The 16,591-nt window shown below is 36.4% G+C and overlaps 1 protein-coding gene across 1 annotated transcript; it reads right to left on the bottom strand.

Annotated features, from left to right (window-relative positions):
- Window positions 1-351: 351 nt before the first annotated feature.
- Window positions 352-15,027, bottom strand: rskrb (ribosomal protein S6 kinase related b). The gene is made up of 12 exons (XM_066646350.1): window positions 14,816-15,027; window positions 13,081-13,332; window positions 12,626-12,709; window positions 12,452-12,520; window positions 12,030-12,099; window positions 6,989-7,096; window positions 5,175-5,215; window positions 4,644-4,671; window positions 3,978-4,067; window positions 3,680-3,768; window positions 3,001-3,111; window positions 352-2,735 (listed from the first exon to the last, which is right to left on the bottom strand). The coding sequence occupies exons 1-12, from the start codon at window positions 14,843-14,845 to the stop codon at window positions 2,406-2,408; spliced, it is 1,302 nt and encodes a 433-aa protein (XP_066502447.1). The 5' UTR covers window positions 14,846-15,027; the 3' UTR covers window positions 352-2,405.
- Between the last annotated feature and the right edge of the window lie 1,564 nt (window positions 15,028-16,591).

Here is a 16,591-nt window from a genome sequence, read left to right as displayed (position 1 = left end):
CACTTAGATAGCCAGAGTTGCCAAATACTGTAAAAAACGTGCTTTTTGTGTCTTGTTATATATATATATATATATATATATATATATATATATATATATATATATATATATATATATATCCCCTGTTTTTGGGAACAGGAAGTAAAGAGATGGAGGAAAAAAGGAATGCTGAGTCATGAAGGAGTCATCAAGCAAAGAATATGGTAAATTATTTGGAATAATATTTTAATAATCCGTAGTAAAATTCTAAGTCACATGTCACATAATTAACGTCAAAAATTATGCCTTTAATTTTAAGTAAAAAAAAAATAGTCACATGGACACAAAAATGCACATGACAAACAACACCCTGACAAACATCTAACAAAACAGAGCTATGCATGCATAGATGCAACCAGGCCCTGTTCTGAGAAGATGATTTAAATTATATCCAAGAAGGAAGTTACATCTTACGTCTGGTAATTCACTGGTCAAAGAAGTGCCTAGAAAGAAATAATCCTGGGCTTTAGCTCTTGATCTCAGCTGATAACATCCTGATGCTCCATTATGACCTTAAGCAAGGTGAATCGACCCCAAATGTCTGCATGATGCAATGGGAGATGAGTAAGCTAAAGTACATAAGCATTTTCTTTTAAATTGCTTTTTTTTCTTATACATTATTACATTTACTATTTTAGCTCCTTCAGATTTTACAAAAAATGTTCTCATTTTATTTTGTAAACACATTTTAAAACACAAAATTACATTAGGCAAAAGAGCTGTGACAATATAATTCTGAATATAGTATGCAAACGTGGAGGTGTCCATTGGTGGGCATCATAATCTTAAAGTTTCTATTTCAGGCTGTTTATGTTAAGGTGTTATTTACAAAAACCCTGAGAATTGTGAGACCAAATAGTTGAGAAACCCAGGAATATTTTACATATGTATAATTCACTTTACAAATTGTGTAATTGCTCAAAGCAAAGGTACAGTAGCACTCTGCAAAATGTAAGAAATATACACTTTTTGTCAAAAGGTTTACAGACACCTGTTAATCCGACATTTCTTCTGAAATAAAGGCCATTAACACAGAGGTAATAACTGATTTGGTGCAGTAATTGCATTAATCTTCATTCATTTTCCGTAACCGCTTCTTCCTGTTCAGGTTTACAGTGGATCCAGAGCCTACACAGAATCATTGAGCACAAGGCAGGAACACACCCTGGACAGGGCGACAGTCCATGGCAGGGCATCACTTACTTGGCACCAGCTCAGCTCATCCTGTATTGAATGGAGCTCAAGAAAACAAAGTTTTACATCTCTAGCTCAACGTTTGTGTCTTTATACCCCTCTAGTCAACACCTGACACTGGGCAGGTTGACATTCGGTTCATGTGCAGATGCTCCAGAACACACCATGTTATTGGAAGTGCTTTTCTACTAGAAAATGGAAAGTACACACGATTTGTGATCACAATTGAACACCTCTGTTTGTAATGGATGCAGCTTAATATAGCTCAGTTCCCACAGTTGAAAAAGTGTGTAGAAACTTTAGGACATAATGTGTTGTAGATAAAGACTTAGATGTTTTAGATAAAACATTTGGTGTAAAAATGGTATATAGGCCTAAAACGCTTTTCTTCATGCATATGCATTCCACGGAGGTTCTAGAAAATGGGTCAGGATTGTTTCCTTTGACTAGGTCCAGCTGAGTTTGCAAGGGATTTATTTACTTTTTTTGCTGTTCTTCAAAAACAGGCCTAAGTAAGTGGTAGTATCTGAAAAGGGTGTTGTTGGGAGATTTCCTTTAACAATGGCAGCAGTCATTGTAGCTAGACAGAGACACAGGCCTCAAATATGTGCAGGAAGATTATTTGCAAACAGTCAGTTTACATGAACAATGAGGACAAAATATACATACAGTGCAAAATGTGCAATAATGCAGCCTTGATATGAACTCAGAACAATCCACAATTAAAATATGTTAATACCATAAAACATTTTCCAGTTTACCTACTGTGTCTGTTTAAGTGTTATATGTCATGCAAAAATTTAAAAGGATGCATATGAATCTAATAATTATTGCATAATTCTTGCATCACAAAAAGACCTATTAGAATAACCTTGTGTAACAATTTGGTGGGAAAGAAGATTTAGTAACACGAAGCTCTATCTTTGAACAAAGTAAATATATAGATTTATATATATATATATATATATATAGATGATTTAGAATAATATGATAATATGATTAGTAGCATCAAGGCACATTTGCAAATGCACTTTCTGAACATTGAACTGGGAGTATTTTGTGTGATTAAATTATATATCATTAAAAAAAAAGCTGTTAAGATTCAACCCCAAAATCAGTTATTAGGCATGAGTAGCTGTGAAAGTTAATGATAAAGGACATGATTTTTGATACTACACAAACACTTCCTCCTGTGGAATACAGCCCTGAGATACATGGCTTTGAATGAGGGCCTCTACTAGTTCAATGTTGGCCAATGTGGGGGACATCTCTGGGGCTGAGGGGGTATCTACAAGAAAATCACAGTCAAAGTTGGGGAAGGGGTCCAAGGTGAGGCCTCGGCGGGCTTTGGCAGGACGGTCCGGTCTCTTTTTCAGCTCCAGAATCAGCTCCATGGGTATCTTCTGCAGCATCTGTGAGTCAAAGGATGTTCCACGAAAAAAGGTCTGACGCTTGAAGCGCTCCAAAGTTCGAAGACGTCTTGTTGGGGTCTTACACAAGAGCTGTGGAGGGGTCAAACAGGGAAAATATCCCCCAAAAAATATTGGTGTATTTATTTATTTTTTAAAAAATTATAATGTCTTTAGTCTTCTCTAGTTTAATCACATAGTTAAGAGAAAAATAATCAGTTCCTTACATTTTTCAGTCCTACTTTAACAGATTTAAGAGTATTGGGCTTCATCTTAAAAACCACCGTCATAAAATCTACATCAAGTTTATTTAATGTGATTTCCTGTGAACGTTTGACTCCCAGGAAATAGGTCTCACCTCTGTGAGGAGAAGAGCAAACGGTGGAGAGAAGCTTCTGGGCATCTCATAGGGGAAGCACCGCACCTTCCTCAGCATGCTGCAGTGATCCGGCTCAGGAGGCACAGGGAACTGAAACAGAAAGCCAATGCAGTGAGATATTTCCTCAGTATGAAGTCAATTTCTACTGCTTTTTCAATGGTACATGGTTCAAAATCAAAGATGAATATCTGAAGGTAATTAATTTGAAAAAAATCTGGATGAACATGCAGATCCTGATGGCTGAAGCTAATACTACTTTTAGCCATTCAACATACAACTGTCAATTTTATTGATACAGTTTTATTTGATATAGCAGAAGCAATTTACATTATTATTTATTGCTGTTATACTTTGTCCCAATATGCCTTACTGAGCATATGATGGATATTGTCTTAAATAACACCAAACTGCATGTTTTTATACAAAAAGAGCATCATTACGTGTATTAAGTGTAGAGTCAAAAATTTTAAACCACTTAGACCTCAGATTCCAAACATATGTTGGCTTGGGAATTTTTTATAGTAAGAAACTGTATATTTTAAGGCTAAACCAACAGTTTGTATGAATGTCCCAAAAATATGTACTCAGCCATCTCTGAGAATAGTACAGACTGCACCATGATGCAGTCACATGGCAGCGATATGTTTTCTGACCTCACCTTCCCAGTGGCCAATGCAAAGAGCAGGATGCCAAGAGACCACCAATCAGCAGCATGGCTGTATGGACCACCACTCAGCACTTCAGGAGCTATTGGGGAGGAGGATGCTTTTGTAAGACTAAAGAAAATAGCCTGGATTTTAATTGTATAGGGTCACAAATACATTATTAGCCATGTCTAGTGTTATTCAGATAAAATGATGGACACATTTGCAATGAATTAATGATACAATAAGCTGTTTATATCATTGCATATTTCAACCATGGTTTTGTCTGTATTTCTCATGTAATAAAATTACCCATGTACTGAATAGTGCCACAGATGGTGAACGCCCTCCCTCCTCGCTCCAGCCGTCGAGACAGACCAAAATCAGCCAGCCGTAAATGGCCTATGACACATCCATATAAGGTCACTTAATTATCACAGTATTCTAAGGCTTTAACACAAACAGGTAGTGAAGATATATGTTCACTGCACTGTTCCCACTGTGACCTTGAAGTGAATAAGTGGTTACAGACAATGAATGAATGAATGAATTGATATGTTGTTCACTGTACATTACTGTTTTTCTGCCAGCACTGATCAAATGGCTTCAAGGTCATTTCATATGTTATAATGTTAGAATATCTGATTAAAGATTATTATAATTATTTTGTTTGGTTGCACGTTTGTGCTGGTATATTATATATATATTTATATATTTTTTTATATATTTTAACACACACACACATATATATATATATATATATATGACTATATTAATAAAAATGGTTCACTTTTTTTTAGCACCATACTAAAACCATCATTATTAACATTGCCAATTCGACTGACATCTGTATGTACCAAAGATTAACGATATCTGAGATATCTTACAAACATTTAGCCTTAATTCTGGAAGGTTCTATGCTTTCAGAAAAGAACAATATCTCCCTCTAGTGGATGCTGTGCAGATTACATGCCTTACCTTGATCTGTTAAGAGGATGTTCTCCATCTAACACAAAGGAAAAACAAACAAAAAAAAAAAAAATACACATAACGGCATGATACACATAACACGTGATCAACTAAGAACTTGTGTAATAATTATTGAAAAATGTATGCATTGAGTACTTTTCATATATGAAGCAGCTCAAATATTACATGCTGCCATAGAAATAGAGGTATATTCTGTGAAGTAAAACAGTTATATAAGCTGTTGTGTTTGGACCTTTTTGGAGTTGTATTGAATGCACAGTTAAAAAAGCATTACAGTAATCAATCCTGCTAGTAGCATCTCTGCATCACTGTGAGGAATTAAAGCCTTACTTCAACAATATTTCTCAAATGATATAAAGTCAGTTTGGTATAACAGCATGGTGTAGCATGCAGAAAATGTTGTGAAAGATACAGTATCTGATGCACAACTGTTGCGCCTGTTAAGAGTCTTGATTTTCAGAAAGATTTGCTTATATCATCAACGTTTACTCCAAGACACCCCCTTAGGAGAGTACTGACCTTAACGTCACGGTGGATGATCCCAAAATCATGAAGAAACCCTGCAATTGAGAATTAATTTATGTAAGTAAATGTATGGTATAATGTTACTCATTGTCATGTGACCTTACAGTATTTATTAGAATCATGTGAAATTACATTTATTTTAGAGTAAGTTCATCCATTCAAATTTCACTCTGTATATAGCTTTTAAGGCTTAGGCTTCACTAGGTTAAACATGCCCCCAGGAGCTGAATGCACAGTGAGTCGTATCACGTGACAAAAATACATTATTCATTTTGTGTAGTCGAGATGCAGTTTGTGTAAATAAACGAGACTAAAAGGCCTCACATTATTCTGTATGTGACACATAAAGGCAGAATCATACTTGTACTCATCTGCTCACATACCTGAACATCTTTACAAACCATAATGTACAAAAAATGAAGAAGAAATTCTCATGTATCTCCCTTATGCACAAATAACAAATTTTATTTTTGTAATATTTCAAATAGGGCCAGGTAATTAATTGAAAATGGAAAAAAAAACGTATCTTCCCTAAAGCTAATATTCTGATTTTTCTTTTAATTCTTTTCCAACTTTTTTTAAATACTGTTAATATGTCCCCTCAGTGTGTTCATGAAATCATTAAACATCTACTTCAAACCACAGTAGTAGTCATGTGAGGAGATCTTAAACACAGAGGCCAACCGAGCAACTTGAGCAGCTCGTACCAAAGAAAAATGTTTTGGACATGTTTTGACTTAATGAAGACAACTCTGATCATAATGAAGTTAAATGTAAACGCTGACAGAAAAGAGTTTCAGCGAACAAAGTCTGTTTCAGAACTTGAAGCACAATCACATCACCAAATGTGAACAGCGCATGAAAGAAAAAAATAAATAAATAAAAGAAAAAAGAGCTCCCAGCAACATTAGAAAAAATATCATGGTTTTAATACTTGGGCATATTTACAGTACAGTCCTTGCCAGTGATTTTTATTAATTGTAATTAAGGTAAAATGTTTAATTAACCCATTATATATTGCATTCATATCAATCGGCACTAAATTTAAAACCGAGTTTTATAACTCCATTTGATTTTGTTTTAATTCTGGTTTGGACGAGTTTTATAACTCCATTTGATTTTGTTTTAATTCTGGTTTGGATATAATTTGGGTCTTGCCAATAAGCATTTACAATGCACACTGAGTGTCCTGCAAGGCCCTGCAATGTGAGGTATGCTTACCCATGAACCAGTTCTCTGCATTGAGACATATGTTTATGTACATGTTCATAGAAATATTAATCAGCTCTAGGAATATGTGGCTACAAAAAAAAAAAAAAAAAAAAAAAAAAAAACATAAGATGATAACTCTTTTACTAGTCACCAAATTCTTTAAAGAAATTTCTTGAACTCAAAATTAATTCCAGCAACAATGCATTAAATACTGGCCTAGTATTTTCTTTCAAAAGATTGATTCCCAAGAGAGATCAAACCTGGCACACTGAAGTGAATAAACACAGATGTGCAGACATGCAGTTAGCAATTAAAGTACAACAAAATCTAAACAGTTGTGGTCAACTCTGCAATAGATAACAGTTGTTGAGACTGGATATTTAACAGAGCAACACAGCTTTAAGTAAATATGTCATTATTTGTTATGTAGATTGGACATTTGATCTTTGGCCAAACCATCATTTTAAATAACTTCTAAGTAGATGAGGGCCTGTAAGTTTTTTCATGCAAATATTTATGTAGCCAGTCCAAACCCTGCTTTTACATCATGTGAGGAATTTAAAGTGTCAGTGTGATGTGTATAGAATCATACATACCAAGAGCAGAGCCGAGCTCAGCAGCAAATACCTTCACTTCCTTCTCCCCAAACAGACCAATCATCACCCAGTAAGTGTATAAATCCCCAGTGCTGCAGTAGTCACACACTAGGGGGAAAAAAGGTAAAATGTTACTAAAATTTACCATCTAACAAACAAACAGGGAAGTATATGGAGGTTCGAAGGGACAGGTATGAAACACAGACATGTACACAGCAAGCCAACCAGTTGGCCAGACATACATTTACACATACACAAATATTACAACTATAACCAATAATGTGAATACTCGAGTATTCATTCATTACACAGTGCTATTTGTTTTATTTCAGCCGGAACATTTAAACTTGATATGTGTAATAATAATAATAAACAAAATATAGCTAATATAGTTTAGAATATGTTGTAAATTAATGACAGGCGTTTGCTCATAATTATACAGGTGCTGGTCACAAAATTAGAATATCATGAAAAAGTTGAATTATTTCAGTAATTCCATTCAAAAAGTGAAACTTTATATTATACTCATTCATTACAAACAGACAGATATATTTCAAGTGTTTCTTGTATACAATTATATATATATACATACAAAATTATAGTGTTCATTGGGATACTGAAATAATATTTGTTTTATTATAAACATATATATTAGGATATTATTGCTTTTTTTCTAAAAATATGCAAATGACAGAGGAGGCTAACATCAGCATGTATTAATGAAATAATACATGTAATTTATATGGATCACAATAATATTTACATTTTAATCAGAACTATATATTACAGGCTTCATATTTCACTACCAGTACCACTTTATATATCTAAAATAGATATGCCCACTAAAGTACTGGTCTTAGGAGTTAAGGCAGTGAATGATTTTTGGGAAACATCAAATGGCCTTTTTCCTTTTCAATATCATAACTGCAAATTTCATATGTGATAATTAAATAAAACAGACTTGTTGAATTTTTCAAAATTACACTGATTAACTTTTAGGTAAAGCTCAAATGAGGTTGCTAGTATAATTATACCTATTACTATAAATACAGCTATATGCATTTAAAAAGTGAGAGTGAGTGATTGTAATGGGTTCCTCTGACAAAGTGGGGAAAAAAAGCAATTGTTTCAATCCAAAAATTGATTGGAAATAAATGATTTCTTAACAACTTAAAATGGAAGTGTATCGGTTCTGACAGACTAAACTCAAAATGGTGAACTTGAGAAGCAGTACTTGCTTTCAAGTATTCTAAGCCTCTAAGATATGGTTTTGGCTAGTCCTATAAAACCCACAACTCAATCACTTTCACAAACACACACACACACACACAGAGAGACTTCATGTCTGTTACGCTGGCAGATGACCAAACTGAAACCAGCACATCTGTCAACGCCATCTGTCTCAATCACAGATAAACACACATGATACGTTCAGATCCACATCCACATCTCTACAAAAAGACACAGAGTGAGGGGAAAACAAAACAAAACATGTCCCAGTTAAACCCAGAATGCAGAAATCAACTGAACCTAAAAGCACACTAGCATGCAGTCTTCTTCACACATGATCTATTAGGACTGTCCCCTCTAAGTGGACTACTTCACTAATCAGCTTGTCAAACTAACTGCATTTGTTATATATTTTCTTAAAGTATTTATTTATTTTTGCATTTACATTTAAAATTATAGCTGGACCATATGTGGTATAAGCATCAAAGTTTAAAAAGTTCCACCAATATTTAAAAGTTCCCTTATAATTAAACCATTTCAGAGTGCTGTAATATGAAACACTCCATTCTGGAGAATCTTACTTAGAAACTAACATATAATTTCCATACAATTATCACATACAAGCAAAAATAAATAGGGGGAGTTGCATCAGGAAGGGCATCTGGCGTAAAACCTTTGCCAGATCAGTGTGAGGATCACGGTTGGTCTGCTGTAGCGACCCTGGACGGGAGCAGCCGAAAAACGAAGAAGATGAATATGAATATTGCTTCAAGGTTTATGTTTCAAGTTCTAACATACAGTGCTTTTAATTTATTAGCCTTTATTTTGCGGTGCATCCTTAGTAGGGGACAGTCCTATTGTCTAAATAGATGGGTGAAAATCAGGAGTCGAATAGTGAACAACAGTGGAATAATAACAGTTTGGCCTCAACGCTGGTACCATGGAAGAAATTGCTACAACTGGAAATGGAAAAAACACACAGTTTGCTAATACAGGGAATAAAATACCAAGGTTTGAACAAGGATGTGATGGTGTTTGGGTTTTGTGCTGAAGGGTAAGACTGGGGTCATATTCAAAGACTGCATTCCTTATATTCAGCAGTACTTACTCCTTTCTCATCACCAGTCTAATTCAGCAGCTCTTATTTATAGCCTGTAAGTCCCCTGTCCTACAAAATTTTGTGATTTCGAGTTGTCCCACTTCAGCCATGCACTGGCCACCCCAGAGCACCCCCACCCCCATCAGTTTTTCAGATGGGAAGGTGGTCATGTATGTATGTACTCACCCTGCATGTATATATATATATATATATATATATATATATATATATATATATATACACACATACAAGGTGAGTCAAACGTCGCACCCTTTTATTTCTTTGATAGGCTACATGACCACCTTCCCATCTGAAAAACTTGCCCATGATCCAATAATTTGGCTTTCAAGGTGGCGTAGCTTACAAGACATAGGCCTCCTCACACATTACATGAGGGTCTCAGAATTTTATATAGTACTGTAGATCAGTTAGATGAGGATTTTTATACCATGTGTATTGCATATAAACTAATATATAAATATAAACTGGGTAAATCATTTGTTTGATACCCAGTTATGCCTCTGCATTTAAGACTCAGGAGTTTAAGATCACACAAGAGCTTTGCTGTCTCTGGGTTTGTTGGATGGCCATCCCTCTCCACCTATCACTCAGCAAGATGCTAACTAAATGATATAATTGGAAATTAGCATTCTCCTCAAAGCTGTTTTCTCATGTCTCAGATGAAGGCCATGGTAGACTCACTCTCACAGACTGGTAGTGTTGTTTGATTTGGGGAGGCTTAGTTTCATGATTCATACAATTACTGACTGCAGTCCCTCTTTTACAGCTCTGCGTATTTTGCTTGCCAGATTCCATCCTGTTGTTCATTGGTCATAACCCAGAGCAGGTATGATTTGGCTGTTGGATCAATCTCAGCAGCGCAGTGACACTGACGTGATATGGTCAGTAGATCTGAGGGAATGGACAGTGCATTTACTTATACATAATACATATACATGATACAAAATATTCTGATGTGACTGTATAAAGGGCAAGTCAAAAATCACAGGACACCCTCTGATTTTTTTTATATATGCTGCATGACAACCTTCCCTTTGGATAAACCTGCCCTTATCCAATTTGGCGACTTTCAAGACGGCGGCCTTGTTCAAAGCCTAAAAGATAAGCCCCCTCACCCATTACTTGATGGGGTATTCAGATAAAAGAACTCACCCTGTATTTCCTTGTATATATCCTTTACACCCAAACCAGGATTATGTGCCACTGGCTTAACTGCAGCTTGCCTGTTCCAAATCACGCTGCATGGTCCTTATGGTGGTGTATTATCATGCAATTAATCTGTGCCTCAGTGCATTTTCAATACCCTTAATTCTCCTCATAATTTAGGTATAAACAGACAGTAGGTTTGGCCTCTTTTTTGACTTTGACAGCATGCACTCACTCAAAGTAATACACATTAATGTTTGGCTCCAGGGAAAACAGCACCATGGAGAGTAACTATATACTGATAATCTACTTAAGTGACTTTTAGCCTTTTGGCAGGCATAGACTTTGTAGTCCTGCTATTTTTTGGCCTTCCAGCAAGTAAACAAAGTGTCTAGTAATAATATCCAATCCTTAAGCTGACCATACACCATGACATTTCAAGAGATTTCACAGTTTCAGATGTATTTCCAATGTGGCAATAAAACCTTGAGAATTTTGATGTGGCACACTCCCAACATCTCGATTGTTTGGTGAAAGTGGTCCGCATAGCTGCCTTACATGAGTATTTTCTTTAAATATTTATAGGCTTTTCAGGATCACATCAAAATTTTTACTGTATGGTTAACATTAATCTTGATATACTGGCATCTGCAGAAATGTGATAAGTCTAGAGTGCTGCCTGTTGCACTAGTTACTGATCCAAGAAAATGCAGTCTTCTCCTTATCCTGTCATTTTCTGAACACTTTTTTCTGCTAAGTAACGATGATAATGTTTTAGTTTAAATAAATGTGATATACAATTTTACATTTTTTACAAATATTTTTTGTTCTTTATATTCCATTACTAACTTTCAAGCCTATATGTTCTAATGGGCTATTTTGCTTTGTCAATGCTTAGTAACTCCCAATTCACAGCAGAAACAGTATGAGCTTAAATAAATAAATTACTCACCACTTGCTCCTAAAAATGTATAGCATCAAGTTAGAATTTATGAGTAAGTGCAAAACACATGTACTCATAAATTCAGACTTGGTGCTATAAATCTTTTAGAATAGTGGTGAGTAACGTTTGTTATATGAAAGGAAGTTTGTTGTTTACCTCACAAGAAACCAAATGTACATTGGGTGCGTATTGATCCCAAAGAAACTTTCCTTGACTTATACGCACCCAATGTACATTTGGTTTCCTGTGAGGTAAACATGTAACTGTGAACAAAATAACTAGGAAAAGAATGAATAATAATGGTGAATTCTAGTATTTGTGAAAGTTCATTCTCTCTTCTGAACTCTAGTTAAAGGTGCTTTGCTTTAAAGGTGATCAACTGCATTAGAAATAAAGGAGAAACTGTGTACATTGAATTTTTCAACATAAATTTACCTTAAAGTAGAAAAATATCCAAAGGAAGGGAGGAGATTAAACACACGTAAAAAAGAAGGTTGGTGGCTTTTGGGAAAACAGTGATTATGAGTGAGGAAAGGTGGACATTCTGAAGGGAAAATCAGGAGTAGAGCTGGGCCGAGGGGACAGGGATCTGAGTCACTCACTAATGTAGAGATGACGCTGGGTCTGCCAGCAGTCCTGCAGGTCATGGACGAAAGGGTGGCGGACCTGACGCTGCAAGGCAACAGTCAAATAACAACAAGCGCACAGGCTCACTGAGTCAATGACCCACTGGAGTGTCACAATTCTGCCTTCTCACGCATAGGGGTCAAACGTGGCGCAATGATATAGAAATAAAGTTTACATTAACCCTCCATGTATAATACAATCCAGTAAGTAGTTATGTTTAGCATGTTTGTAATTCACAATATGCATCTTAGGTTTGAACGGTGCTGTGGTTCTTTCAGCTGAGTCTGGAACAGGCAATAGTGCCATTACTGAAATTTTAAAGTATGCAATAAACATTACACAAGTGTAAATGAAGCCAAATGCTGAAGAGAATGAAATACTGATCAGCTGAACTAACCTGGACTATCACTTCTTCTTTAGACTGGTCCAGCACACCGAGGCGAAGAATTTCAGACTTTGGGATAACCTAAATAACCAAAACAGTTCTGTATAGATACTGAACTGCAGACTTACATGCTACATGCATATGTTTAATCATCATGTTAGAAAGTGGTAGGAGTAATACATTTACCTTAACTGCAAAAGTTTTATGCTTTGATTTATCCTTCACCTTTAAAATGGGGCCAAATGATCCTTTGGCAATGTAGCCCAGGACCTGTTAGCATATCATGAAGAATATTTTAGAAAAACGCATCACAAAACACTGTAATACTGTACTTTATATAATGCACATAACCAGAAGCATTCCACTGTGATTTAAGTCCCATTCCCATGAATATTTGATTTTTATTTACATGTTAATTGGTTCTGACTCCTGGCAACTTTGTATAGTTGGTATAACTGTAGAATTTGTTTTTTTGTGCAGGGACCATGTGTGTCTTTTCCAGGTGAGGCAAGCCAACCATTTATCATACACATAAAAACTCACAACACCAGTGCCAAGGCTCTGTATTTACAGTATGTATTAACTGTTAAGAATGTTTTAACTGTTGTTATAACAAGTGCTCTGCTGTAATAGTCCTCTACCTGAAAATGATCATGTCCAGAGACAGTGCGGTGTGGAAACTCAGGCAGAAACATGGTAATGAAACCAGGAAGACTCCACTCCATACGCAGTTTCTCTGGACCGGGCACAGAGGACAGCAGGTGTTCTGGAATACGCGCTCCCTTGTCCTGAATCATCCGGCGTGTCGGGGCAAGTCGGCACAGTGGCGAAGGCAGAGAGACTCCCAAACTGTGGAGAAAGCCACGCCATCTGGATGAATAGTGGCTTTCCTGCTGTAACACATGAAAAAGAAAAATTTAATTCATTTACCAGCTCTATAAATGAGTGCTAAAATAAGTGGAGTAAAAAAAATATTATTCTAGATTAGTTTACATCAGACCAAATTAATTCCCATAGAACAATGACCTACTGAGTATGACCTAAAAGCATCCCCTGGCATTTCTTAACACTGCTTGCAGCAACAGAGCTTGAATTTTTAATGATAACACCAGTTTGTGCGTCACTGTGACACGTCATACGTTAAGGGTGTGTTTAGACAGCAAGTCAGATCTGATTAAATCTGTAATTTACCATGTGTTTTTGATATTTTCCTTTCTGTCAAAACAAACTCCAATCATACTATAAAAACAAGGAATAAAATAACCACATTCATATTTAATACAGCGAAAGCAATTGGGAAAACTCTTGTGTGAGGGGAAAAAAAACATGACACATTCAAATGCTGACGCAAAACAAGTGCTACCTGAAGAGAAGGACTTAATTTACTGATTGCACATGATTTTCTCATTATTATTTATTTGTATATTCGTGAGTTTCATAATAAATTCATAATTAATAGTTAGAAACAGTAGATAAAAATCCTGAACATTACAAGGGCAATGTACAGTATCTGAGAACTTGATATTTCTTTACATTTTCTTCGTAAATATCTTTAGAAATATGATCCTTCACATAACAAAACTGGGCCTAGTTCTGTTATAGCGTCGCAGTCACACAGCTCCAAAAACCAGGAGGTTGTAGGCTCAAGTCCCACTCCGGTTGACTATCTGTGAGGAGTTTAGTGTGTTCTCCCCATGTCTGAGTGGGTTTCCTCCTGGTGCTCTGGTTTTCTTCCACAGTCCAAAAACACATGTTGGTAGGTGGATTGGTGACTCAAAATTGTCCATATGTGTGAGTGTGTGTCGCCCTGTGAAGGACTGGCACCACCTCCAGGGTGTGTCTCTGCCTTGTGCTCCGGACCCACCGCGACCCTGAACTGGATAAGTGGTTACAGACAATGAACGAAAAATTGTTTATGAAATAAGATGAGCAATGAATTTAATGGGTAGTGGGGGGGGGGGGACTTTAAATGTGAACCCTTAACGGGTAAAACATTCAAATGTACACATAGGCATGAGGCAATGAGATAATGGAGAATGGAAAACCTGATTGTGAGTGTGATATCACCATGCTCCATACTAAGCGTCGGCTAGAGGGGTATACATTCCACGGCTATTGAACTGCGTTCTGGAAAGATAGAGCTCCAGCATAACCACTGTGATGAGATGAAGCAACGCTGTGGTCCAACTAAATTATACATTCTAAATTATACATCTGACTGAACGCAATCAAACCCTCACAAAAATGTTCCCATATCTAGTACAAGCCTTCCAAGAAAATGGGGGTATCGTTTAATAAAGTTGTTGTAATAATTTGCATAATACATTTCAGAATTATCAGACGTCGACGTGCTGAATTATATCCTGAATTACTCACATTAATGGTCTTGCTCCCATCGGCGCCCATCACACTCTGCTCTCAGAACTTACTTTATCGTAAATTAATTTACTCCGTTCATGCTGTCCGCGGCTATAACTATAGGCTCGCCGTTTTCGAGCCTCGAAGGCTTAATTCATCTTTCTTCACATCGTTTCTTCATTGCCAAGCGAGAACCTGAGCGCTGAACTGCGTGGAACGCATCCAGATAAACTGACTCCGTACAGGACTGAGATATGGCGACATAAACAACATAATCTCCAACCCGGCTTTCACTCCACCCGCTTTCCGACAAGCTCCGCCCTTCCAAACCCGGATTGGCTGCTAGCTCCGGCTCTAACGGGACACACCTATCAGTAGTCAATCATAGCGCCGCAGTCTGTATCATGTAACCAATCACAGCGCTAGGCGGTGCTACCCGAATACAGGCAACGAAAAAAGTAACGGACTCCGTTGTCGCCGTCGTACAGCCTACATCTGATTGGATGCTGCAGATCGTCCGTCCAATAAAATCGCACGATCGTCTCTACAGTTTTTTTTAGTTATTAATAATTTACTGCAAATTACTTGCAAATGTATATTTTAGGATGCCTTTCCGAGCGTTACTAAACTAAGAAAAACAAAGAAAAAACAGAAGGTTATCTGTATATATATATATATATTCTGCTCCTGGCTTTGCTGGTCAGGTGCCATCTACATTACAACATTTTGGTGGTCATAGCTTCCCTTACTGATGACTAGTAAAACATTTTCATACAAAACACATCAAAAGTTTTTTTTTTCGATAGCTGGGCTTGTTGTGCCAAGCAGGGTTAAAAATCCCTCGTATCCCTCTAGGGTTAAGAGTTCCATCATATGATTACTTGATGTGGACTAGTGACTAAACATCTGTTAGTTAAGAATCTTTATGAGCTGACATTTAGCAGCTGTATTTGGCCACAAATCTAACATAAAATGAAAATGTAAAAAAGCTTTGTGTGTGTGTGTAAATATATCATAAATGTAGAAGTTCATCATGATCACTGTCAATGCTGAACTGTCCAGCATTAGTCATGATGCTGATGGAGTGTGTGATTGCATAAGGCATGGTCTAAGCGATTGGATTATCTCAGCGGTATGGGGGATGTGACAGATGATATCATACAATCTGGTGCAACCTGTTCATGTTAGGATACACTTTGAAGAAAAGAGTGTGACTGTGAAATCCACTACTCCCCTGACACTTGACCAGTAATATATACTTTACAGACAAGCTAGATGAGTAGACCTCACAAAGAGTATACATTTACTACAGGACAACCAGCATGTGCCTGCTGTGGACTGAAATTAAAGCCAAATGTTCTCCAACAGACAGCAGTCTTTCTACGGGGCTGTGATGTATTGTATCTGTTAAAATGTGTTTCAAACATGATTTGTTTGAAGATATCATCATATCAAAATGCTGTTTTCAAAGTCTTTGAATTTGATTTTGTCATGGATCAATTATTTAAATTTACACCATAAATGTTCAATCACAGAGATCTTGACTGTTTTCTGGCCACGTCACTGCATTGATATATGCCTTTTCTGAAGAGGGGCTTTAACACATTTCACTCTGTGGCAATATGTATTATCATTATGTATGATCATGAAAAAATGACTAGAGGTAGACATTGCCATCTCTCTTTTTATTTACCAAACACGTAAACCCTTATCATATATGAATGAGAAAATTAGAATATTTTGCTTATGTCATCATCTTTATGTTTTTCAATAAGCTCCAGACCAAATGTTGTA

The sequence above is a fragment of the Hoplias malabaricus genome, chromosome 15 (assembly GCF_029633855.1).
Source record: "Hoplias malabaricus isolate fHopMal1 chromosome 15, fHopMal1.hap1, whole genome shotgun sequence".
In the NCBI taxonomy this organism is placed as follows: Eukaryota; Metazoa; Chordata; class Actinopteri; order Characiformes; family Erythrinidae; genus Hoplias; species Hoplias malabaricus.
Note: the sequence above shows the minus strand (reverse complement) of the source record. Positions and strands in the feature narration are given on the sequence as shown.

Coding starts and splice junctions, on each gene's coding strand:
- rskrb (XM_066646350.1), bottom strand. CDS start 14,845: ATGGGCGCCGATGGGAGCAAGACCATTAAT. Junction 12,710..13,080: donor CTGGACATGATCATTTTCAG/GTAGAGGACTAT, acceptor ATATGCTAACAG/GTCCTGGGCTACATTGCCAA. Junction 12,521..12,625: donor ATAAAACTTTTGCAGTTAAG/GTAAATGTATTA, acceptor TTGGTTATTTAG/GTTATCCCAAAGTCTGAAAT.